General features: G+C 48.6%; 3 protein-coding genes across 9 annotated transcripts in view; 2 read left to right on the plus strand and 1 right to left on the minus strand.

Annotated features, from left to right (window-relative positions):
- Positions 1-3,782: 3,782 nt before the first annotated feature.
- On the minus strand, positions 3,783-8,483 carry LOC136368431 (oxidative stress-responsive serine-rich protein 1-like). 2 transcript variants are annotated; one of them, XM_066330628.1, is made up of 4 exons: positions 8,360-8,483; positions 7,812-7,932; positions 6,079-6,189; positions 3,783-5,426 (listed from the first exon to the last, which is right to left on the minus strand). In XM_066330628.1, the coding sequence occupies exons 2-4, from the start codon at positions 7,886-7,888 to the stop codon at positions 4,742-4,744; spliced, it is 873 nt and encodes a 290-aa protein (XP_066186725.1). In that variant the 5' UTR covers positions 7,889-7,932; positions 8,360-8,483; the 3' UTR covers positions 3,783-4,741. The 2 variants fall into 2 exon arrangements, with proteins under 2 accessions (XP_066186725.1, XP_066186724.1); XM_066330627.1 differs by lacking the exon at positions 8,360-8,483 and adding an exon at positions 5,561-5,696.
- A 414-nt stretch (positions 8,484-8,897) lies between these two features.
- Positions 8,898-14,782, plus strand: OSER1 (oxidative stress responsive serine rich 1). 6 transcript variants are annotated; one of them, XM_066330631.1, is made up of 4 exons: positions 8,898-8,990; positions 11,245-11,357; positions 13,127-13,241; positions 13,973-14,782. In XM_066330631.1, exons 2-4 carry the CDS (start codon positions 11,279-11,281, stop codon positions 14,658-14,660), a joined length of 882 nt encoding a protein of 293 aa, XP_066186728.1. In that variant the 5' UTR covers positions 8,898-8,990; positions 11,245-11,278; the 3' UTR covers positions 14,661-14,782. The 6 variants fall into 6 exon arrangements, with proteins under 6 accessions (XP_066186728.1, XP_066186733.1, XP_066186727.1 ...); XM_066330630.1 differs by having other exon boundaries at positions 8,905-8,990; positions 11,242-11,357; XM_066330633.1 differs by lacking the exon at positions 8,898-8,990 and adding an exon at positions 9,393-9,510 and having other exon boundaries at positions 11,242-11,357.
- Positions 14,783-18,033: 3,251 nt separating this feature from the next.
- JPH2 (junctophilin 2) overlaps positions 18,034-25,822 on the plus strand; it is a 31,980-nt gene continuing 24,191 nt past the window's right edge. Inside the window, exon 1 of the mRNA XM_066330637.1 lies at positions 18,034-18,768. Within this exon, the coding sequence (XP_066186734.1) occupies positions 18,390-18,768 (379 nt within the window). The 5' untranslated portion in view covers positions 18,034-18,389. The remainder of the gene's footprint in view (positions 18,769-25,822) is intronic.

Here is a 25,822-nt window from a genome sequence, read left to right on the forward strand (position 1 = left end):
CTGGAAGGTGTCGTGCCTGCCTTGCAACCTTCACAAAAAGAAGGAGCAATGGCTCTTTCAAGGTATTCAATTATTTTTGGAGAGCACAAATTAATTTCTGCCCATTGGGTGTTATGTAGCCCATCCAGAGGCAGAGCCCAGGAGCCTTTGGTGTGTACCAGATCCCGGGGTGCCTGCCCGAACTGGACAAAGTAGGCACAGCTGGGGGTCACTTCCAGAATCAGCAAGGTGTGTCACAATTCCGAATGGGCCAGGAGACTCGGAGAGCACTGGGGCTTCTGGAGCTGCTGCTGCTCCCCAAGCCCTATGAGCATCACCCAGAGGTCTGCAGGCAAGCTTAATACAGCGACCTGGACATCTGGACTTGTGCTTTATGGCACTTGGCTTTGTCATGCCCCATCTCCAGCAATCTGGGAGCCTGGAGATGATTTCCCACCCTTGGAACTATTGCCAGTGCCAGGGGATAAAGCCAGTCCAGTTAGGGGTGTTGTAGGGACAGGGTCTGGCGAGGATGGGGTGAGGGCTGTGCAGTCACAGGGAGCCAGCCTGTGTCTCAGGGCTGTGTGAGGGCTCTCAGTGTGAACCACTGGGGCTGCTGAGGATAGAAACAGGAAGGTTTAGAAGAGCTGGTTCAAATGGGGAAACTGAGGCACGCTTCACCCAGGAGCACTGAGAGGGAGCAGGGCCAAACTGGTACCCAGCTGCATAAATACAGTGTAAGGAGCAGTTTTCCAGGGACTGGGAGATGAAAATGAATTATTTAGTTGTTGTGATGTTCTGCTCCTCAGGGTGTGCAGGAAGGTGATGAGGCTGGGAAGTGCTGTCCTCTGCCCTGGCTCCTCCCTGTTCTGTCCCCCCGGTAGGCAGCAGCCCCCAATAAAAACCTCTCTCCCCAGCCCAGGTGTTCCCAAGTCCCTGAACTGGCCTCAGGATCACCCACAGGGACAGGCTCCTGCTTGGCTCTGCTTTGGGGCTGCAAAAACGAGGGGAAACTGAGCTTTGAAGAGCTGGCACCGTCATACAGCACCACCCTGCCCTCTGCTCCACAGTTTCCCCTCGCTGCAGCTCCTTTGGGGTCTCCTCGCACTGGAAGGGGACACGGTGGGTGTGGAAAAGGCAGGGAGCAGGGTGAGCAGGCAGCAGCAGTTCTCCCTGGCTCGCTGTCCAGAAGGCCCCATCTAGTGGTGCACGTTGTGATGAATTAATGCTGCGCCGTGGGGAGTAAAACATGACAGGTTGCTGCATCCCTCTGCGTCCTGCGGGTACACGGTGCCTCTGTAGGAGCCTGTTTATTTAGCTGGGTCTTGGCTTGTTAAACTGAGCAAGGCTCGAAGGGCACGATGGTAGCCAGCTGCCTTTAGGGGTGCCCTTGACCTTGTGTGACCTTGAGCTCACCCCCAGCTCTCAGCGCAGCCTCCCTGACTGCCAGTGGCGCCGGCGTGGGGCTGCCCCATGGGATGCTGTGCACTGCCAGAGCCTTGGCAGAAGGTGCCATCGGAGCAGGACTGTGGCTGCTGCCAGGTTGGAAATCTTGAATCCAGGGGAGGGTCTCATCGGAGAGCTGATGCAAAGGTTACAGAGGCCAGAGAACAGGAAGGTGGTCGGTCACGGGACTTTGCAGGTACAGAAGAGCCTTCCCTGTTTTAGAAGGAGAGGGTGGAAAACAGGCTCTAGAAACGGCTCCATTGATTTTTTTTTTCCTCCCAGTGGCCTGATTCGGTGTCTGCCAATGTAAAGCTCAGCTCAGATTCGATTTGGCTCCTGTAAGGCAAGAAAGAAATGTCATTGATCCAGGGTGCCCTTCTGCATCCTACTTCAGTTTAACTAGTCCTGAAACTAGAGGGACAAGGAGTTGTAAACTGGTGCGAGTGGGGAAGCTACTGGAAAACCCAGGCTGGGTCTGCTGAGATAGGAGAGAGCTGGGATCTGATTAGAGGAAAGTCCTGGGAGCACTGCAAGTCCACTGGTGCTTTCTCAGAACATTTCAGACATATTCTGTAGGTTGACTGGGAACAGATCCTAGCACATTCACACACATTAAAAGTCCCCCAGGCTTGTTGGGGCAGGTACAGCAGCAGCTGGAAGCAAGAGGGCTTCATTCAGCACTGTTTGTACCAGGGCATCTCTATTCATCAATCAAGCTAAAGGTGCTGTGCAGGCACTCCCAGAGAAACTGCAGTTTTCAAAAAAACCCTGAGGTTTCAGGCAGGCAGCAAAAAGAAGTCACTGCGTTATCAGAGTGATATGGATGAGCTGAACTGAGAAGGTTTTGATGGAAACAGTAAGTTTGGGCCTCTCTTAGGGCCTGTCATTCACCCCCAGGGGGATGGTTTGTGCTGTGCAAATGTCAGCAGAAATGTTCCAGTACATTTGCTGCAAACCTCACAATTGCAGTTAAGAACCAAAATATTTGCCCTTGCTCTGCCACAGGCATCACTAGATGTGCTTAAACACTAGCAAAAATAGTGGTTCAGGCAGAAAAATAACGACTGAATTGTTGTCTTTTTTCCCCTTTTCCTTCCTCCCTCACTAGCAGTTTCCAGTCCTCCACAGGACAATATGAAAGTGTGCCCTCAGAACCTGTTTTCAGGCTTTTCCCTCCCACCTGGCGTTCTGGCAACCTCAATTCACTTCTCAGCCCTCAGGTTATATCTTGGACTGGTTTAACCACTGTAATTTCCCCCAGTTCCCCTCTCTCCCTGGACACAGCAGGTCTGTGGCACATTGTGCTGCTCCACAACTGAAAACGTGCCCTTCCAAGGCTGTCAGTCCGTACTGGGTTTATGTAACACCAGCCCAGACACTTCCCGGGGTTCTGCACACTTTGTTAAAGAGCAGCACAGCAGAAACTGCCCCAAGGTGACCTTGATCAGGCTGCCACTCCACATTTCTACAGAAGGGCCTTGCTGTGCCCCTTCCCAACGCTCCAGATGCAGAGAGGAGTGGGGATAACCAACACCAGGCTTCAATAACCTTTTCTGTGCATGTGGAAGAGCTGTGCCTTAGCTCCATACACACGGATTCTGGATGCCAAGAGGCAAGGAAACTGTTAAAAGGGGGAAAACCCTCTGTCTAGCAACAATTCCCATGGTTTTAAAGAGGGCACAGAACCAAAACATGAATAAAAATAGGAGCAGATACCCTCTGCTGAAACAGAAACACTCTTCAAAAAATAGCAGCAGCAAAGATAACTGGTACTAAATATTTGTGTTTAAAAGCCAAGTACATATGATACCAGATTTTCTGTAGGGAGAAAGAAGGGGAAGTGGAGAAATCCCAAAGTGTGTGTGGGTATTGCAGGATAGTGCTGGAAGAGGGAGGTGACATGAGAAAATGTGGAAATTAGTTACATTTAATTTGAGTAAGAGCAAACACTGAATGCTAAATATATGCATGAAACTTGAGAGCAAAATTAATTTTAGTTGTATTCTTATGTTTACTTATTTGGATTTTAAATCTCAGCTTCCTGGACTTAGAAACTTTAGGGATGGTGAGAACAAAATCTACAGTGATTATCATCTAGAATGTCTGAGCCTTCTCCAGCACAGAATACACGGCCAACTGTCCACATCTGCTTTTCATCTATTTTTACACAATTGCTTGTGACTCCTTGCCTTGCTGACCACTCATTTTTCAGCATGTAATAAAAAATTACAGTACTTCACTCAGACATCGTTGCTGAACATGTACAGCAGACACTGAAACCAGAATTTTGTTACTTTTTTTTAAATACAAAGGTCTTGAGGGAAGATGAATGCAAGTCAAATTATTCAGACTTTAAGTTGCTGGGTTTTGACAAACATTTATTAATGCAAGTGTCGGCAACAGAATTTTTTATTGCAGTATTTTCAACCAGCAGGAATGTCATAGCTCTACAGCACAAAGTCAGGATGATACACACACCTTGTTCACCCCCTTTCCACACCACTTTGTGTATCAGATGTGCTCAGAAACATCCTGTATAGATGGTTCCACCCTCTCCACTTCTGAGACCGCACAGCCCAAAAAAACCCTGGTAGCCTGCGTCACTCCTCACTAAATTACTCCATCTGTAAAGCACAAATAACAAAATATATTTTTTTTTCTTCTAAGAGCTTCACTTATCTGCAGAAAAATAGAACTGCTTAAGAGTGAGCAAGTTAGATTAAGGAAGGGTCCAAGTACACACCTGCACGTTCTGGACCTCTCAAAAAATTTGTATGGAAGAAGCATTCACAACTTGATCCAACTAAACAAGGAGCCAGCTAGTGTTCAAGGAAAGGAGATTCATCCTATCCAAAATGCTGAATGCCTTCTCATCCTTTTCTCTAAAGCAGGATAAGGAGGATGGAACAGTAGCTGTGAAACTTTTCTCTAAGTACTGAGATACATTAAGAATGAACATTCCAAACACTTCAAAATATCAGGAAAAAAACCTAAATGTTTTTTGGTTTTGTTTGGTTTTTTCCCAAAACATAGTGAAAACAGCATACAGAGCTTCAATATCCACAGCACAAACCAAAAACCAAACAGAGCTCATTTGATCTAGTGTGCTTTTGTTAAGGTCTTCAGAGACTTTAGTGCATTCTTTGCAGAACTAAGCTCAGAAACTATATTTAATTTTTCATTTTATTAGAAAACTAAACTGTATGAGGCAAAGAAACATTTAATCAAACACACAACAGTGAAAACATGGCACTGACAAGGCAATTAGCCCAACCATTGTAACAAACTCCGCTCCAGGATTCTCTCTCGCTCACAGTCAAGTATACATCATCTCCGCCATGTGAGACATTTTCTTGGGAATATATAAGTAATATTCCATGTATCCCGAAAGATCTTCAATAGTCACGTCATCCACAAAGGCTCGAGCTTGCTCAGAACAAGACCTGGGAGAGCTTGCAGAGGCTGTCCCAGAGGGAGCTCTGCTGTGCAGGGAGTGGGCATGGACTCCCAGCACGGCCTTCTCGCACTCGGACAGGACGCTGCGCAGCCCGGAGAAGGAGTACACCTCCATGGTGCGCCACTGCTGGCACTGGCACTTCTTGTCCGTACAAGGGCACTGCCTGCTGTTGCTAAGCATGGATAAGGACTGGAAATCTGAGGTTTGCTTAGAACACAAGCTGTTCTCAAAGGATGAGGAGAGAGCAGGACAATTCTCCCCGTGCTTCTGCAAAGGCTCTTCGGCGGTGAAAGCTTCCAGCGGTTCAGTTCTGTCGTTACTGGCCTCAAGGTGAGAATCCTGCCCATCCTTCGTACCATGTTCTGCTGGGACAAAAACATCTGAGCTGATGACACCCTTCGAAGTGTCTGCCTGGGGTTTGTGTTTCAGCTGGCTGTTGGCTTTCATGTTGCAATAGGTGAACTTGGGAGGGTGCAGGACCGGAGACTTGGAGCGCCGGCGCCGCGGGACCCTTGCTGATCCTCGGGAAGGCTTTCTCACACACCTGCAGGGTTCAACAGGTGAGCAAGTGGGTAACTCCAGAATCTACACTGCAGCTCAGTAAGCTCTAAAATGTGATTAAAAACATTTTACTAGATTATTTTTCTGCTTGGAAATACCAGATGATTGGTCACTTACAATCTCTGACAGAAAACGTGGAGGGCTCTGAAGAAACTCAGGTTCCCCCAAAGGAAAGGTACATACAAGGAACTCTTATTCAAGGTGCTTCCCCCCAAGTCTTCTTTTTCAAGGTGCTTCCCCCCAAATCTTCTGCCTTAAGCAAATGATACTCTGTCATTCCAAACTGAATTGCAATGCAGAGCCTGGATCAGTTGGAGCTGCTGGCAGAGTCACACTGAATATCCAGGCACTTCAAAAGTAATAAAACAACTCAAGAGTGAGATAAGAGGGGGTTGCAAAGGTTTAAGACTTTCAGAAAAGTATTACTGATGAAATCAACAGAAAATAATGTTTTGGGAGCTCTCTCTAAGAGAAGATGAAAAATTGTTTTTAAAGACTTTGAAGAAATCCCCTTAAGAACAACACAAAAGTCATGGAAACATTTTGGGATAGAAAGGAAAGATATCCTGAAGCAACTTATTAACAACAACCGGCACTGAAAGCAGCCTGCAAGTGTTCAATGTGTCATGTTTTACCCATGCCACGCCTCCTTGGAGCTGACAGCCTGCTGCTTGGCTCCATCCATGGCTGCTCTTGTCGTGCTTCTGAGAATGGTCCCGTCGCCCACGGCCAGAGCTGCAATACATCTGGGTAAAAAGGGAAATGCCACATCACAGGAATGCCTGAACATATGGCTCCAGAGGCCCACACTCAGCCTGTGTGCTTTGCATGCTCAGCTAAGCCCAGCAGATTTGCTGCATTGACTCCTTCTGTGGTCAGTAGGTAGAAACAAGGCCTTAAAGAGATTCAGCTGACCCCTCTTACTATACTGACCTTGTTATGTGGCTAAAGATAGGTGAGATGAAATGAAAGGCAGCCAAAATGCCCAGAGGTTGATGTCATGCCCTATTTGCACTAAAATGACGCATTAAAGGAATGTAAACTCAGGTTCCAAACGTTCCTGTCAGACAATAGTCACTAAAGATAGTCTCCTGCTCCTCTGAAATGCAAAGTCAGGCACCTGGAGCAGCAGGCTGAGGGGGAGTTGGTGGAGAAGTGTGTGAGATACAACAGCCAAGGAACAAATTACAGATTTATTTAGTTCTCATTAAATTTTTGAGATAAGAATGGAATGAAAAAAGCATCTGGCCTTGGAGGTCTAGATGATAAACATAAATGCCTCAGCACATGAACCTGTATTTATAGTTACGGCTGCAGGTGTGATTTGGAACACGGGAAATTGTGAGAAATGAGGCTGAAATTCTAGCAAAGAGCCCAAAGTTGATTCTAATGGATTAGTCACAAGACTTGAGCTGTTCACAACATATGCCTGCAAAACAAGATCTTTTTATGCCTAAGATGTCATCAGGAATCAACCAGAAGCCCACACAGTCTGCCAGTGGTACTACATCAAAAGTGCTATGATTAATAACCATAATTCCTTGATAGAGAACAGCTATTTTTTTCTACATTGCTCAGAAGACTTCCTGAAGTATAGGGAACGAGTAGCAAAGCAAAATATATTTCCCCATGCAGAGCAAGCCCTGAATTCACAGTGTTGATGGTTGTGGGGATGAATTCACAAGGTAACACTGTCACCACAAAACTTCCTCCTGTGTTAGTAAATTCGCAAAAGACTTGAAGTGAACTGTCTCAGTGTAAGACTGCATAATTTTACCAGCTCTTACACTAGATATTAGCAGCACCCTCGGTATCTTACTAAGTTTTTAGTGTAAGAATGTCTGCAGACATTTCACTCCACAAAATCCCCTGAAATCAGAAACGCTCAGAGCTCATTTTTAGCCTGACCCTTCCCAGTGAAGCTGCGCTCCCCAGTGAGGTGTTGGTGCTGTTGTCCAGATGCCTTCCGAGCAAAATTTTGTACACTAAATGAAGGCTTATAATGTGGCTGCAGACAGCAGTGTTTATAGGAACAGACAAACAAATTCTCCATCACACAAGGTGACTACGACAGTTAAAAGTGGATTCACTGCTTCAGGTGAGTCTTTTCATGTTTCCATGCACTGTCTTATTTCAGTTGGATATTAGTCAAAACCACTCTGTAATAAAGTACTGCTTTGCATATTAGACAGTTATAATGACTATATTTCATCTAAAGTGATGCAGTTTAGAGACAGCGAAGAACCCTGGAGTGCAAAGAATCTTTCACCAATGACTTTTTCTTTTGCAAATGTAAAACAATAGAAAAACCCCAAAATATATAATGAAAACCTGACAAATTACATTTCCTTTTTTGTTGCTCACTTACCCTGCTGCATCCACTCTCAGCTTTTTGAATGCTGTTTGTAGACTCTCCTCCTCTTCATCTTTAGCTTCCAAGTCCATTGATGTGTTCTCAGTGGGTAACCAATCGTGCCATATAGAATAAACTGAAACACAGAAATTGGGATTTGATACTGAGGTCTGAACACAGATGGTCTGTACCAAACTGGCTGACACCTGATGGGTGCTCGTTCTGCTGTGGGCAATCTCACTGTCTTCCAGTCAGGCCTGCCCTGGGCTTCTCACTGTGAACTCCAAAAGTCTAGAGTTTTTCAGAACAATCACAGCCTGCGTCAAAAATATCGAAGTGCCTTTTTATCAATGGGGGAATACCCTGGCAAGCCGCGTAACTTTGAGCTGTGAGCATGGCACCTGTAGCAAGGCTTCAGAAAGGTTCCAGGAGTCATGGAATAGTTTAGGTTGGCAGGGGTCTCTGGAGCTCCCTTGCTCAAGCAGGACCACCCCAAGCTGGTTTCCCAGAACCACGTCCAGGCAGCCTTTGAATAATCCCAAGGAAGAAAACTCCAGAGCCACCTGCGCAGCGCGTGCTCAGCCACCCTCAGGGAAAAGCGTTTCCTCACGCTCAGACAGCGTTTCAGCGTGTGCCCGTGGCCTCTGGTCCGGTCCCCAGAGCAAAGCCTGACTCTCCCCTCTGTGCCCACTCCTCCGGCATTTCACCCCTGGCTCAGATCCCTGCCGAGCCTTCCACTCCTCGGCAGCAGAGCGGGGGCGGCCAGGCGCTGCCCGGCGCTGCACGGCGGCTGGCACGGGCGCGGGGCCGGGAGCAGCGCCAGGCCTGAGGCGGGCCCGCTCTGCCCGCGCCCGCCCGAGGCTCCACGGCCGCGCCAGCGCAGCGCCGGCCCCGCTCCGCCACCTGCCCCGGGGCCGCCCCCGCCGCCCCGCCGGGAAACCCCGCGGCGGCCCCTCCGCTGCCCCCGGCCCCTCAGCCGCCCCCGGGGAGCCCTCCAGCCGCGCACGGCCGCTGCCGGGGTCCCGGGGCCGCCACTCACCCACCGCCCGCCTGCCCGGGGCGCGCAGCACAACAGGACGTGACGTCACCGCCCGCGGGGGCGCGCCCCGGCCCCGCCCGCCCGCCGGGTGCGCGTGCGCGAGCGGCGGCGGTTCCGGGGGCGGCGGGAGGCGCCGGGCCCGGCCCCGGAGCGCGGTGAGTGCGGGCCCGGCCCCGGGAACAGCCTCGTCCCTATCGCTGTGCCCATCCCGGTTCCCCTGCGCGGGTTCCCTTTGCTCCCTCCGGGGGCCGGTGGGCGCCGTCGTGTCCCCGCGGCGGGACTTTCCCGCGCGGTTCCCGCCGCCGGTCCCCTCGTGCGGGCGGAGGGCGCTGGGGGAGCCCGGCGGGGGCGCGGGGCCGTGCTGAGTCACGGCCGAGCCCCGGAGCTGGATAGCGGCGGGGGCTGCTGGGGATCCCCGGACTGCGGGCGGGAAGGCTGGGGGGGGGAACTCCGAGCGGTTAAAAATGTACAATTTTAAAAAATATGAAACTAAAGCAGCAAATATAAAAGTTGTGGTCCCGCGGCCCGTGTGCTGCCCCCTGGGACTGTGGCCGTCCCTTGAGGCCGCAGTGGATGGAGGGGCCCGGCCTCGTCCCCGCGGGAGCGGCGCTGGCTGAGCGGCACTGCGCTCCGCTGGTGCTGCCAAACAGCCGAAAGTAAAATGGAAAAGGAAAGGTCTGTATTTTCCTGGGACGTAAAAAACCGTAAGTTTCAGGTGTGTTTTTTGATACGGTAAACTTTAGCTGGTTTTCACAGTAATTGATTTTTTTTTTTTTTACGTGTGTGCTAGTTGGCTCGTGCATCTAAATGCTTAATCTTATGCTTTGTTATCACCCAGTGAGACTTCTATCTGAATAAATTCTGCGCTGTTTGAGGGTTGTGGTGCCGGTGATGAAGGGTAGCATGATAAAATATTTAGCTTAAAACCTGGTACTCTGTTTTGAGTGCTGTACAGTGACTTTAAAAGTTTTTACTTCATCTTCCTGCTAAGGTTATGTAATACAGAAGTTTGTTGTTTAAAAAAACCAAAGTTACGTAGCCTGAATTTTTTTTTCGTTTTAAAGAATCAGATGAGGTTGACTTGGGGACCCAGAAATAAAGCGGAGACCATCTGTTTCACCAGAGTAGTAATATTTGTCTAAGAGATATATGAAATAGTAACCTGCTCAGATGAGCATCATGTTGTCAGTGTTTAAGCTTCTTCCTCTCCTGTTTACTCCCTCTCTTGACTCATTGGACACCATGTGCCTTGAAATTGTTTATGATACATTATCCTTCTGTGTGTGTGTCATAATAGCTGTCTGCAATCCGGGTGAAATCACAGCACGGTGAGCAGCCAGAGCAGCACTGGGGAGCGCTGCCACCTCCCAACTGGAATGAGGGAACAGAGATTCCTGTCCCTCTGCATGAGCTACAGAGCTACAGCCAAAAGGTCTCGTGAAGAGAGAGTTCTTTTCCTTGCTACAGAAAAAGCTTGTGCAGGACTTTGCACTTCCCTTTGCTGAAGTTCGTGGGGTTCCTGTTGAGGTCCCGCTGGTGTTTCAGCCACTCATCCCAGTTTGGTGACATCAGCAGATGTGGTGAGGGTACTGTGCCACATCATCCAGATCATTAATGAAGATGTTAAACAGGACTGGGCAGTCCTGACCTCCAGCAAACCCAAAGTGCATCAAATTTAGAAAGATTGAGATCTGTTGTTGGTAGACTAAATGATGGCCAGGGTAGATGAAAAAAAAAATACATCAGGCAGTTTTTGGATCTCATCTTTTTAGCGGGTTGTTGTCCTGATTGCTTTTTGTATTTGTTTGCATTTGTATTGTTGTTTCACAAGCTGATCTGCTACTTAAGTTTTTAAGAGCTATTTGTAACCATAATAACCGTGTTCTGATAGGACTGTATAACTCTTGCTGGGACCTAGACATAAGGTCAAAAAGTTTTGTTTGGCTTAAAACTTTTTCTGTGTTGAAGAAAAATCTCCTGGTTTGGGTTTTTTTTAAGTGTGTGTAACACTGAGTCCCAAATTTAGAAAGAAGAGTGTAGAAGGTTGACTATTTCTATAGTGTTGTTCTTCCTCTCACTTTCACCTCTTCTACAATTATTCTGGTAGCACTGTAAGACAAGTGGAAGAGTCTGGCTGGCCTTAATGTGCAAGATGCTGTTGACACTAAATTTGACTTTGAATTGTTAATTCACCTACAGTTGTACAAGAGACTGTTTGTTTCATTCTTGGGTATCATAAAGCTTGTTCTGAGTCAGCTTTCAAAAATGTTCTACTAGAATGACCTCAGCTTTGTGTGCTCATTGTGCTATTTGGAGTTTATTTTCATGTATTATGGTGCTGCTGGGCAACTGATTTTTTAACAAGGATTTGGCCCTTATTTTCATGTGTCTTTTTTCTGTTTCTAGCAGTACATGGTAATTTCATCACTTTCTGGCCATCCCAATGATGAAATCAGAAGCTAAGGATGGAGAAGAGGAAAGCCTGCAGACAGCATTCAAAAAGCTGAGAGTTGACACAGCTGGGAGTAACACCACAGGGAGGCACAGACTTAACATCTTACAAATGGACTCAAAGGGAACACCCTTGCTGTGAAATTTGAGAGAATGAGGTAATTGCAAAAGGTTAGGCACAGAAAGCTTTCATGTAGTTAGACTGAAATGAATTCACTACCTGCAGACTGCGCTTCTTAAGGAATTGTAAATTGTTTGATTGCTGTCAGCTTGCAGCACGTTTGAAAGAAAGCTCACAATCATGATCAGCTGACCATGTGCTTGAAATGAATTTTGGCATGAATCTGGCTGCCAGAGGTTACCAGTACTAGAGTCCACAGGACTAGAGTCTGCTGTTGAAGTTAGCGTATTGCCATGGTTCTGAAGGCCTGTCATGAAAATAAAATCACATCTTTTCCCAGGAGAGAAACTTTCTTTCTGTGTCAGTAAGGGAGAGTGTTGGATTCAGTGTGTGATCCCACACAAACTATTTTCATTGCTGTCACAAAATTCCTATTTATAACCAAAATCACTAAATGGGAAAGAATGCTTTTGTGTTGTCTTGGTATGTGAAACTCTGACACATGGCACATAACTTCACTGGCCCAGGTACAGAGCACAAGCAACATGTCTTCTCTGTTGGGAATGATATTTTTTACCTGAAATTAAATTAAGGAAGGTTTCCATAGAATGTTTTTTTCTGCTGACAAATGTGCACCACTGCATATTACCTGTAGAATCTGGGGTCCCACAAGCTGTTATGAGTGATGTGATTACACTGTCACTGAAATGGAAGGGTAGGTAAGGCAGCATCAAGGTGCTAACTAGAATTACCACAGAGCTGAGGTTGTGAGTAGATGGGCTTCTAAAGTTATCTTTTGTTTAGGTCATTAAACTCATTAGTAATTAATCCTCTCATTTCCTCAGTATCTCTAGTGCTATCCTCTGCCTGGGCATATTTGATTACTTTGGAGTTTTTCCTGGTGGCTTTTGATCTTGTGTTCTGTATTCATTGTCTTTTAAATGGAAATTAGTTTGATGAATAGTTTGGATTCTCTTAACCCCATCCTAGATGAGTGTGTGGTGACTTATTTTCACTTTTCAGGGAATTCATCCTGTTTACAAACTAATTTAGCATAGGATTTGGAAAATAATTTCCTTGGGACTTCCAGTGTAGTATGTGAAGTCACAGCTTGAGGAAATTGTTCTCAGGTTATTGCGAGTCCTTCAAAATGGAGTGTGGAACGAATTCATAGCACAAGAAAATTTAGTAAATCTACTAAGGCCCCTGCCTTAAATAGAAGCTGAAGGTCTGACACAACTCTGTGGCTCAAATGATTCAACTTGCAGGAGTATGAAGAGTTTTAGCTTATGTTGACAGGCTATCTGAGACAGAGGCTTAAGTGTTCTTCAGCTAAACAAAGTCTATTTATGTCCAAAGAACATTTATTTTTAGGAAAGAATGGCTTATTTGTCTCTGGAAAAAGAGAAGTGTTTCTTCAGGGATGGTGTTTCTGCCCTCCCCTCTCCTGGGAAGCTGAAATTTGGTCATTGTGTGTGTTTGTCACTGACACGTGGGGTTGGCTCTGCAGTGGAGCTGCGTCTCTTGGTCAAAGGGTCTGTTGTACAAACCTTGGAGATAGGAGCGTGTCAACACTCATCCCTCTGATTTGGGGCTTTTAAGACATATTCTAAACGATTTGGAGCAATATTTTCTGGGAAAGAAGATGCACAAGGAGTTATTTTCATAATCATAACGCTAACCAGTGTAGGCTGTTAACTCTTCATTCTGTCTCTCACAGATGTACCACTTCTCTCTCTGTGGGTGATGGGTCAAGTCCCAGAGCAATAGTTAGAACAGTAGCAGATGAAACCAAACCTAAGAATGTGTGTGCTTCTAAGGAAACCTGGCATGGGTAAGAGAAGCTTGGGATTATCAGACTATTTCAAATGATACTGCACTGAAAAGGAATGTTAAGTAGACAGTTTCTAGTTGGTGCCCCTCTAAACAAGGGACCTGAGTTGTCTTTACCAAAGCACTTTTAAAAATACTGCACCTTTTTCTCTTCATATATGACTGCTATTCTTTACAATTGCATGAAGTGAAAGGAAATGCTGGTCACTTATAGTGGCTAAACATAGATATTTGTCAATGCAAATTTGAGCTGCTGGTTTTGAATCAGACAATCAAGAATGCATCTCTTTCAATCGTTTGACACTGCAGAAGCTGTCATTGTGCCTTGGGAACTAGATTAAAATAAAGGATTGGTTTCTAGAGTATCTCAGCAGAACTTCATGCTCAACTGAACAAAACCATCCTTTGCCCTTGATTCATTAGTTTTGTGTTATTTTCTTGTGCTTTGTCCTTCTTGTAGAGATTTTGTCATGTCTCACATGCTTTTCTCATTCTCTGACCTTAAAACCCACTCTCTGAGATGCATTTCTGTAGTGTTCCTTTTATATTGTATATACCTCCTTGTCTAGAACAAAGTCAAATTCCAAGACAGCAGAATACCCTGAGCAAATACTCGAAACCTAAAGCTCATGCATGTAAAATAAAAGCAGGAGAGATTTTGCCAGTGTTACTTATAACCCAGCTATAAGTATTTTGGTGAATTTACATTCCCTTTGTGTCTTTCCCTGACAGGTCTGTGAAGAAGCCCTCGAGAGGAGTTGTGAGAACCCAGCGTCGCAGGCGTTCCAAGTCTCCGATTCTTCATCCTCCAAAGTTTATCCACTGCAGCGCAAAACCACCCTCCACATGCAGCCAGCTGGTGCAGAAGAGCCAGGCTGATGCCCAGGAGGACAGCAGTGGGTTTGGGATGCCAGTCCCAAAGGAAGCTGGTGCACACGAACGCTGCAGCGTGGCTCCGGACGTTGGCCAGAAGGGAGCCGATGAGTCTTTGGGAGTTTGTGTTGCACAGTTGACATCGGAGATCCCACAGGAGAACTCTTCAGCTGCAGCTTCTCCAGTGTCCAAAACAAGCCTAAAGACTACAGAGCTTTCTGACTTCCAGTCTATGTCCAGGCTGAACACCAGTGAGCCGTGTGCATGTGCAGATAAAGCCTGTCAGTGCAAACTGTGGCAAGATATGGAAGTGTACAAATTCTCTGGCTTGCAGAACACCCTCCCGCTGGCACCTGATAGAACGGTTTCTGAGGATCACTCCCAGCCTTTGCTGTCAAGAACTCCCTCAAGTTCTCCACGCTCCTGCTCTGAGCAAGCCAGGGCCTTTGTGGATGATGTGACAATTGAAGATCTGTCGGGATACATGGAGTATTACCTGTATATTCCAAAGAAAATGTCTCACATGGCAGAAATGATGTACACCTGACAGCAAGGAGCACTGAAACCAGAAGGGTGGCTGGTTTAAATCTGCCCTCAGGCACATCATGTGAATATGCAACCCACTCCCTGCTCACTGTGCTTGCAATAAAAACACTTCTTTGCATCTCAGCTGATGTTGATTATTTAAGCTGGACAAACAGTTTAGTTTCATCATTATAATTTAAGCTTGGAATAGATGTGATAAACAAACCTAGAGCATACCTGCCTGTACTTAAGAGACCCAACACTTAATTCTACTTTGTTTCCAAAATCCTCTTTTTGCTTTGTTGGAGAGGAGTCCCTAGAGTGCTTGGAGATTAGAGCTCTTCTTGTGGGACACCTGGTGTCATTCAGCTCCTGAGAAATCACTTTGACCTCAGGTTGTAAGACTCAGGCTTGTGGTTTTGGATGCTTGTGCCTCTGATTTTATTTCATAAAGGAGTGTGGCCATCTCCTACCCTCCCCTAGGTACTGTTACTGGAAAAGTGGAAAGCAAACCTTTTATTGCATTTCCAACAGGCCTTAGAGACTTGTCTGCAAGAGAAACACCCTGCATTCTTTAGGGGAGTTGCTGCTGTGGTTAACCAAAGGAAAAGTGAGGCCATGGCCTCTGCTCACTGTATTTATTATGGTGACCAAACCAGAATTTGCTGGTTTCAGTGGTCTTAATTCCTACACTCAGTTTTGGGGTTTTTTTAGCTTCTTTTTTAGCCTGCTTATTAAGACCAAGTATTACCCTTCCTACAAGCATTAAAACCCATAGACTGAACAGTTGAATCAGTTGTAGGGAAATCTTGAGCACTGTGTCTCCACTCCAGTCTTGCTAAACCGTCCTCACTTTAGCTGCCTTGTCCAGCTTTGCATTCTCCTGGAATTTCCTGCTTCAGAAGCAAGCAGCTCTCCACACACAGGGTGCATCAGCACAGTGCCTCTTTTATGTGTCTACCAAAGGAGCATCCCATCAAATAATACAATTTGTTGAGGATGAGAAAAGTTGTGTTTGGTTCATCTTTTATTTTATTTTATTTTATAACGTGTAAGATGTGGAGAAGGAATGGAGACAAACATTTTAGTGCAAAATCATTTGGTGTTAATCTTGGGTTTTTTTTTTTTTTTTTGCAATTTCTATGTCAGCACCTGGTCTTAGAACAAGTGCCATGTCAGTTTACCTTTTTTGACAGTTCTGAAGTGTCCCCTACACTGTGCAGAACATACCTGGGTCCCATGCCTCATTCCATGCTCTGCAATAACTGCATTTCTGTCACCTGTGTTCTGAACTCAAGACAATTTTTTTGGTAACTGTTTTCTACAAAACTGGACTACAAAGTGCAGAATGACTTTATTTCTTGAATAATTATTCTTAACTGTTCTCAAATGCAGACTCCAACCACAGCACTGTTGTGGGGCTGAAAGTGCCTTTCAAGACTGCACTGATTTTACCATTTCATTCATTAGTGACAACAAACTTGTACTACAGGGTTTAGGATTGCACTGTCAGTACTGTGTTAAAGTGGGTTGAAGTCCAGGAGATGTAAAAAGAGTAGAAAAATGTGAGCTGGTGCTGACTGGGAAGGGACACGAGTAATGCCACTAGAGGTCAGCCCCAGGCTGGGGCTGGCTGCTGCAGCAGGCTCACTCTTCGGGGAGAATGGGAATTTTTCTGCCAAAACGAAGAAATAAGAGCAGCTCTGTGTGGTGCCTTTGTGCACACAGACTGTCAGTGGTTTCTGAAGTTTGTGTGGGTTTGGCGGTCAACAAAACCTCTTCAAATGCCAAAATCTGCATAAGTTATTAATGTTTAAACAAAGTGTGCAATCAGTTCACAACTGTGCTGTGTAATTAGGAAAAGTTGCTAAGTAAATAATTACATAGTCCTGAACTTGGCATCTTCTTGGGACAGTTGCGACATCTTTGGGCTCATAAGTGCTGGAACACCATGGAATAGACCATGAGTTGCTGCAACCGCTGCCTTAACGCTTTCTCTTCTGTTACCACAAGTTTTCAGATGTTTTGGTCTTCGCAGAAACCATAGAGCAAAACCTTCTGGTTTTGCTTTGCGAAAATGTGAATTTATGGCCCTTAATCATGCAGCAAGAACCTTGAAAACTTGCCTAAGTAGTCTAAAAGTTTAAAACAACAAAAAAAATTTAACTTGAACCAATTTCAGTTTTTTTTTTTTTTAAAGAAGGCTTAGAGGGCTGGATCTGCCAAGTGGCACTTCTGAGTCATGTTGGAGTCCGTTACCAAAGAGCTCAATTCCTTCTTGTGGCTGAATAAAAGTGAAGCCCTTTGTAATTAACTTTCTAACTTGGTTCCTTCTCACCTGTGCCTGCAGGTGTTCTGTGTTTATGTGCCGTGCATACACAGCTTCTCTTCCAGTCATGTATTGTGTGGTTCCTCTGTACCTTTTCTTCCTAGAAGTGCTGATGAGGAGGCTGAAAGTTGAAAAAACCGAGTCCACCACTGTCTGTTGCAGAGCTTTGCCCCAGAGTTTGGTGGGGCTTTGGGATCTCCCCTGGAAGGGCTGATAACACCCTGTGGCTTCTCAGCGTGGTGGTCAGTAAGGGAGGGTTCATTTCTCTGTGGTCTTGGTGGGACAGTGTCTCTAGGAATGGGATGGGTGTGCTGGAGAAGAGAGGGCTTGGATCAGCCTGTTACCTGGTCTTTCAGTCCTCTGCCATCTGTATTTGATGACATTATTACACACAAGGCGTCCCGTCACTACTCTGTGTGTCTGCAACTGGTCTGTGATCTTTTCCACACGCAGACTGAATTATGCTGCTGGCCGTTAAACAGAAGGAAATTTGGGAAGTTTGTTGTTTGGGAGAGAGGGATAGTGGCTACTATTGACCTTCTTCATTACCCTACAGCAGCTCTGGAGAGTCACTTTGGGCAGTAGCAGCGGGGCTGAGTTGAGCTGTTGGACTGCCCTCGGGTGACGGCTGTGCTCTCACTCCGTGTTCTGCCTCTGGCCCGGTGACGAACACGGTGTGAGTGACCTGGCCCCCGCCGCTCCGTCCCCGCATCCCGCTGGGCTCGGCCGGGACGAGCCGGGGCAGCGGCTGCCGGCCCCTTCCCAGGCTCTATTTTAAGCAGGACATTTACTTTCCCAGCCTCTTCCCTTCCGCCTGGATCCCTGCCCGGGCGGGGGGACGGCGGGGGCTGAGGGGTGGGATGTGTCTCTCCCCTCCTTCATAAAAGGGCCCCGAGGCGGGGGCCGGGCTCCAGGGGGGTTATTTTTGGGAGCAGCTCCTGGGATCCGATGGCCTTGTTAGGGCAGCGCTGACCTTTCTCCCGGCGGGGGAGGAGAGCGGGACGGGACGGGACGGGACGGGGCGGGCGGCGGCGGCCGGGCGGGGGACAGCGGCCGGCTTGGGACCCCCATCCCTTCCTCTGCCGCGGGGACCGGGACCCCCAGCCCTTCTCGGCCGCGGGGACCGGGCCCCCCGTCCGTCCCTCTGCCGCGGGGGCGGCTCCCCGGGCGGCCCATGCCCGTGCCCGCGGGGCAGGTACCGGCGCGGAGCCGCTGCCCCTACGGGGGGGCTGGAGCTCGGCCCGCCCTTCTCCCCTCCCTCTCGTCCAGTTTCTCTCTCGTCCCGTGCCCCAGCCCCTCGGCCGGGCCAGGCGAGGCAGGAGCGGCCGCTCTCGGCGCCCAGCCCGTTCCCTCCGGGGATGCGGGAGCCCCGGAGCGCTGCCCCTGGGAACGCTGCCCGGCTGAGGGGCACCGGAGGGCACCATGAGCGGCGGCAGGTTTGATTTCGATGATGGAGGCGCCTATTGCGGGGGCTGGGAGGGGGGCAAAGCCCACGGGCACGGCATCTGCACCGGCCCCAAGGGCCAGGGCGAGTACTCGGGCTCCTGGAACTACGGCTTCGAGGTGGTGGGCATATACACGTGGCCCAGCGGCAACACCTACGAAGGCTACTGGTCCCAAGGCAAGAGGCACGGCCTGGGAATCGAGACCAAAGGACGGTGGGTTTACAGAGGAGAGTGGACCCATGGCTTTAAGGGACGGTACGGCGCGAGGCAGAGCATGAGCAGCGGAGCCAAGTACGAGGGTACATGGAACAATGGCCTGCAGGACGGCTACGGCACCGAGACCTACGCGGACGGAGGTAAGGGTGGCTCCAGAGGGAATGGGAGGGCACGAACACTGCCACACCCAGCCTGTGACAGCAGAGGTTGCGTGCTGTCCCTTCTGAAGGGTGACCTGGTCCTGTCCCCACTATGAGATCTAGACAGGCACAGTGCTCTTGCAATGAGCCATTGGGGTGCTTCAGTCAAGAATGGGGAGCTTGGGTGCGACCCCAACCATCTCACCAATGTGTATGTGCCCCAATTTTCCCAGCTGGGCACAGCATGAGTAGCTTGCTGTCTGCGGACAGGAGGGAGAGCAGCAGGGACATTGCCCCAAGCTGCTCTTGAGTGTCTCTATTAACACCAACCAACTTGATTCTCTGTAGTCTTTGACTCGTGGTTCCACAGGGACTGTTATTGCAGCTCCTGGCTGAACCAACCCCAAAAGGCCCAGCTGGTGCACGACACAGCGTGTCACCAGGCAGCGAGCTGTGAATGTTCTCATGTCGGATATAAGCCACCCACAGCATCCAGCACGCCTTCCCTATGCATCAAATAGTGCCTGCATGCCTCTGACAGGCTGCCTGCACATCTGCTTTGCCAAAGAGTTTTGATTGAGTCCGTGTAAGCTGTTTAGAATATGTAGCCACATGCCTTTCCCCAAATAAATCCCTGTTGGTTATTTGGAAGGTTTCAACCTCAGCTCCTGTACAACTGCACCACGTAGTCAGATATTTGTTGTGCTTCCGTAAATGCTCAGTCGAATTGTGTTCTTGCATTAGTGGCAATTCTGGGGTTAGAAACATTGCAAGAATTTCTGTGCAAGTAATTTTGTAGCTCTTCAGCACACTGTAATGTTCCGGCTGCACCACTTTTAGGATGGCTAAATGGAGAGGGGTGATTTGAAAGAAATACCCTTCAATATAGGATCAAATTGCATCTATATTTATCAAGGACAGGCATTGGAGTTAGTTTATAAAGCAAAAGAACTATAATATAAACCTTGAGAATGAAGGCATCACAATTTATAGGCATTAGAAAAATGGACTAATTCAAAAACTGGGTTTCAGGAATTATGTTTTCAGTAAATATTTCTCAATGAGTGTGTGGGTTTGTGGTTAACTTTAAGACTGAGAATACAGTCTTGAAGTTGACCCATTTTCCTTGTGCCCTTAGATTTGTAGGTACAGACAGGAACTGAAACATCCCTCCAGCTCCTTAAACTTTCCCCCCTTTTTGTCCTGTGGCCATGGACATGGTTCAATGGGTGCAGGTTGTGTGCACAGAACCTTCACATGAGGCCGTAAGATGAGTAGGTGACATGGAAGGTGCGCTCTGATGAGTAAAGAGCAGCAATTAGGTCAACAACGGCTGCCATTGGGAATTTCATTCAGGAGATGTCAAGGTCTCCTTTGAATTTGCACAGTTGCTTCCTTGCTGCTTCCTAATTTGCAAATCCTTCCAAGGGTGAAGGGCTACTGGAATTCCAGTTAGTGTTCTGAGGGAGAATTTTGAAGGGTCAGACTTGACACAGGGGTTTGATTAGATATGGGACAGAAGAGCGGGAAAGAGGAGCCAATGCTTTCTCCTGTCAGGATACAGAATATCCTGCTTCTGTCAGCACAGTGCTCCCTGGGGTGTTGTCCCACACCCAGGAACGTGCAGCTGATGATCCCTGGTGCCACTCGAGACTGGCAGTTTAGCCCTGATCCATGAAGATGTGCCCTGCCAAAACACTGAGCTCAGCCGCACGAGGCTCACGAGGGTTGTGCTGGGGTGCCCAGTGGCTCTCCATGTGTTGGGTCATCACACTCGGGCTGTTCATTCAGAGCATGAGCTTCTCTGATGGCACAGGAACGTGGATGAAACTGCAGTCAAAGCCAGGGATCACCATCCAGCATCACACCTGAAGGACAGGGGTGGAATGCTCTCACTGACCTGCAGGACCTTTTCCTGTTTTGTCTCTTCACCTGCACACAGCAACCACCTGCAAGGTCCAGATGTGGCCAGACTGCTAATGGGACCTGTTAATCTTTGAATTTGAGGTTGCCAAGATAAACATCTGGAAAGGCTTTGGATATCTGTCCCTCGAGTAGGGGACACTATTCCCAAGCCCCTTGGAAGCTAGCCACACAAGGAAAAGGGCTCTGGGAATGTGCAGCCCTTGCCAGGCCATCAAAAACTTTAGCTCATTGTTGGACTGCTTGCAGATTTCAGAGAAATGTAGCTGATTCTGATGTTTTAAAATAGATTTTAACTTTTTATATATACATACATATATATTTATATATAGACATACATAAAAATTTACATTTCAAAATATAAAATATTTATATACATATAAATACTTAAAATATAAGATTGTCTATGTTTGAATCTTGTGTCTGGCCAAGCTTTAAAATAAGCCCAAATCTGGAGTGAAGCTTTTTGAAATCCCATTTAGATTTTTGGTGTCTAATAAGAACCAGGGTCATGGAACAGTTTAGCCAAGGCATGATGTGGATTATTTGCTTTTTCTCCCCACTACCAAAATCCTATTTTTGTGAAAGCTATGGGAGACTGACGAGCCTAAGGAGTTTTCTGTGGATTTTTCAACATGGACTGAAATCAGCCAAGGGGTTCAGAGCTTCATGTGTGGCTGGGCAGATACAGTGACATTCTGACATATCTCTTTGTGTATCCAAGCTGGATACACTGGTGTGTGCTGCTGTCACCAGGGAAGAGCTCAGAGCCCTTTAGAGGGGCAGCAGAATGCTCTGGCTGAACAGACAGTGAATGGGGCTGTGGAAGGCATACCATGAAGGAACTCATTGTTCTGCAACATAAGCGATGAGTAAACATGTAGTTATTTGGCTTTGCCCATTGAGTTTTGTCCATGCTGTAAAGGAAGGCCTCATTTTTTGAATATTTTGTGCATTTGACAGTGAGTCAAAACCCTGAGTCAAGTTTTATTGCAGGAAAAACCACACTGCTGATGGTGAATTGTGCTGTATTCCCCATGATCCAGTCCAAAGCCTGTCTTTGCTGTACAAATAACTGCTTGTATGTGTCTGTATGAGGGGAAAAAAACCTCACTTGCAATCAAAGCAGCCTAAAACCAACTTACTTTTAATTCTGCAATTTGTTCTCTAGGGTGCTAAGGTAAACAGTGGTGTCAATTAACCACGGGGAAACAATTAGACCAGTCAGTGATCACATGGCCACAGAAGAGGAGAAAAGAAATGCACTGAGGAGATGAAATGGGTGATATGGAGCAGCACAACTCCTCCCTGCAGCAGGGCAAGTGCAGTGGAAAGGGGCCTGGATGGACCAGGACAGAAGGAGCAGCATCCATGGGATTGTGGCTGGGAAAGGAGGAAAAGGTGCTGTCTTCCATCTCGAGCCTCTAGCAAAGCTCCTGCCTGGCTGAGTGTGACCCATGAATTAATACAGTGAATTTTTTACCCCTCTATGTAGTTTTCTTTGCCTTTCTTTTCCAGCAGAACCCATCAGACAGTTACTGCTTACACCAAAAGGCAGCACTTTATTTTTGCTGGCCTGTCCTGCACATGGTGCTGTGCATCATTTAAATGTCTCTGGCCACTTACCCTGAGTTCTAACCTGCCTGTCATCGCAGGATCTGGGTGACAGCAGGGGACTGTAGGGCAGGGGTGTGATTTGAGCTGTTTGCATTATTTACATGGTTGTTTGTATTATTTACATTCATCACTAATTATATGGGAGCCTTGACACAGGCTGGGAAGGGGAAGTGTGTCACTGCTAGTGATAGGATCTTGCTGCTGGACTGGAGGGCACTGGGAGCTGAAGCTTTTGCTTTGAATGCACCATCCCGTCCTTCTGGGCTGAAGCAGACGGTGCTTCCCCTTTGGAGCATTTGGAGGTGAAGGCTGCAGGGATGTCATTTCCACTGATCCCACAATTTAATCCTTCCCATCCTATGAAGTTACCCAGGCAGCATCACCTGCTTTTGGTTAGGAGTGTGGAGAGGTGATGAATTGTATTCCTAGGGGTTGCAGAGGAGCCAATAGGCTTTTGTCATTAGGACAAAAATTGCAGCCAATAAAGGACTATTGGGCCCCTGTCCCCCACTAATCACACCCTGATGAGATGAGGTGTCTCTCTCCCATGGCCCTGATGAATCACCAGGGCTGGGGAGGCAGAGAAGCAGGCTCCCTATCCTAAAGAGGGATTTATTTGTTCCACATCCACTGCTTTTTAATTATTTTTTGCAGAGCCTCAGACGTGTGTGAGCTCGTGGCAGCCTGGCTGACAGCTCCGTGTGCTGCCTGTCCCCCCTGCCCAGGCTGTGCTGGTTCTGAGGTGTAGTGGTGGCTTGGGGACATGCAGCCCTGCTGCAGAGAGGTTTTGCACAGCCCCATTTTCTGTTGGAGTGACTGCAGTGGGCCGTGTTGGTGAGGCAGGGCTTGGCTCTGCACAAACCTTGCGTGCCCTGACGCACGGTGCCGGCGCCTGCAGCCCCTCCCTGCAGCCTCTGGCTCCACTCCAGGGCTGCTTTATGGCCCTGCCCTGGCACAGAGCCCCAGCTGGGCAGGGAACGGCAGCATGACAGGGACATGGCAGTGCCTGCTCACCCCTGCATTGGCTGGGCAGCCGTGGGCAGCACAGTGCCAGTGCCCTCCGTTCACCAGGTGGGGTTGGCAGCTCTGCTCACAGGGACATTGCTTGTGCTGAAATCAGGGAGCAGAGAGCAGCCTGCAGAGCTGGTGTTGAACCCTGTGTTGAGGGTGGCACTCCATCCCTGCTCCCTGGAGGCCCATTGTGCCACGTGGCTTTTCCCACCCAGCTGGCTCTGGAGCTGTTGAGGGGGACAGAGGAGGCTGGGATTTGCTGGAGTGCAGCAGCTGCTCTGACCTGACCCCTGAGGAGTGGCTGAACCCCCTTTAACCTGCAAGACTTTTCCAGAGCTCCTTTTCCAGGGAATTAACATGGCGGCATTACCAGCTGCAGCCTGATACGTGTGAAGTTGTTCCCATCCCAGGAGAAGGTCTCCAATGTCACCCTGATCATGTGTCAGCCCTGCTCGCTGGCTGGGCGGGTGGGATGGAGCACTGACCTCACCGGGGAGGGACATGGGGGCACTGGGGGGGTCTCTATAACTTCACTTTGCACTGAGGAGACTCATCACCATTTTATGGAGAAGGATTTGGGAGCATGGTGAGGAACGTGCCCAGGTCTCCAGTGATGGTCCTTGACTCCTGACTCGTGCCCAAACCCGTGCTGATTTTTCCTTATTTTTCCCCAGAAGGGCTTCAAACTCACCCAAGAAAATGGAAAATGGCCCCATGCTCTGGCAGCTGCAGTTTGCAGATGCCATGTACTACCTGAACCCCTACATGTTTGTAGGGGAGACCAACTGTTTACAGGGACCCCATAATCCCCTGTGTCACAGGGTGGGCAGGGGCTGGCTGGGGGCAGCTCACCCAGGACAGCAGCTGCTGCTCACTCGGGCACTTCTTGTCTTTCCTGGCCCTCAGCACTGTAAGTTAACACTCCACAGGCAGGTCCAAAGAGGATTTCAACGAAACCTGAAGCTTGGGAGGAGAGATTATGCTGCAGAAGTGGCCTGGGAGACTGTAAAATATGCACTCCCACGATCGCCAAAGAAGGAACTGGATTTGCTCCTTGGGGGACAGGGTCATCCCTGGGCTCAGTAATAGTGTCTGAGGGGGGAGATTAATGCCTTAAAGATGGGTCCCCCCCTTCCATCTCAGCCCAGCCCTGGCTGAGCCTCCCCAGGACTGTGGAAATTCCTGCTCTCACAAAATCATCTGTTTTCTGGTAGATCACTGCTTTTTGCAAACCAGGTTTGGGACAGATGTGTGTGAAAATACCCCCAGCACGGCTGACCCTTCACTTACAGGAAGCAGCACCTGTGAGAGTAAAGGAATAGAGTGGCCATTCCAAAGGTATTTGTGCCCCAGGCTGAGGGAGCTGCTGGCAGCCTCTGTTCCACAGGCTGCTGGTCTGGAGTGGCCCATTCCAGGTCCTGTAATGACAGGAGCAGAGCGGAATGCTGCCTTTGTTTTGAGTGGTTTGCTGGTTTCTGAGGCAACTGTATCTATAGACTGATGGGAGCCAGACTGGGAAGATGGCCCATCCCAATCCCCAGGGCTCAGGGATGCTCTGACCTTCCCTGTGCTGGTGTGGTGGGTGCTGTGGCTGAATGCTGCCTGCTGCCCCACCAGTCCCCTGCCCTTCCCAGGAGCTCTTCTTGTGGGTCCTCTGATGCAGCTAATTTAAGTCTCTTGGCATCCTGGTGAGAAATATCAGAGTGGGGGTCTCCACTCTGCTGGAGCCTGCAAATGTGCTCACCTTTGGGATCAGGGGGTCTGGAGAGGAGCAGTGTCCCAGTCCTTCAAGGTGTCACTGCCAAAGTCCTGCTGGTTCTTAGCAGGTTCCTGTACTCAAGCTGCACCCTTGGCCATGGTGAGCACGATCCTTTCTGTGTCTCCCATCATATGACACTGTCTGCCCTCTTGAGCTGGGTCTGGAGGAGTGTGGTGGGGTGGTGCTTTATGGGGCAGAGCTGAAGGAACCCCACACAGAGCTGCTTCTCTCCTCCCTTTTTTGCCTGTCTCCTGCTTTGTGCAGTGTGGCACAAGCCTTAATCTAATCTTGGGAACTCAGAGAAACTATGTCAGCCACAAGGATATGTGGCTTCAGGTACCAGGGCAGTCAGTGGACATGTGGGATCCTGACTCAGGGGTCTAGAGCTGGTCCTGGCAGCCTGCAAGTGACAGACTGCAGAACAGGCTGAAAGTACTGTCACCAAACCAAGCAGAGATGTGCCACTGCAGCTCACACGCCCGCTGGGGCTGCTGCCACCCTCTGCACAGCCCAGACTCCATCCCTGGGGGCTGCCTCCCGCTCCCTTCTCTGGATGAAAATGCAGGTCCTGTGCAGTGAGTGGCTTTGGGTTCGCGTAGTGTCCCCTGGTGCCTCAGTCCTTTTGTAGCGAGCTGTCACCTGCCAGCAGAGGCTTTTGGGCTGGTGTCCTCTGCTCCCTAGGCACCGATGCTTCAGCGTGCGGGTGGAGTTGGGGTCAGTGTGACACCGCACTCCCCTCCCTTC

This window comes from Sylvia atricapilla, chromosome 16 (genome assembly GCF_009819655.1).
Source record: "Sylvia atricapilla isolate bSylAtr1 chromosome 16, bSylAtr1.pri, whole genome shotgun sequence".
NCBI classification, from domain to species: domain Eukaryota; kingdom Metazoa; phylum Chordata; class Aves; order Passeriformes; family Sylviidae; genus Sylvia; species Sylvia atricapilla.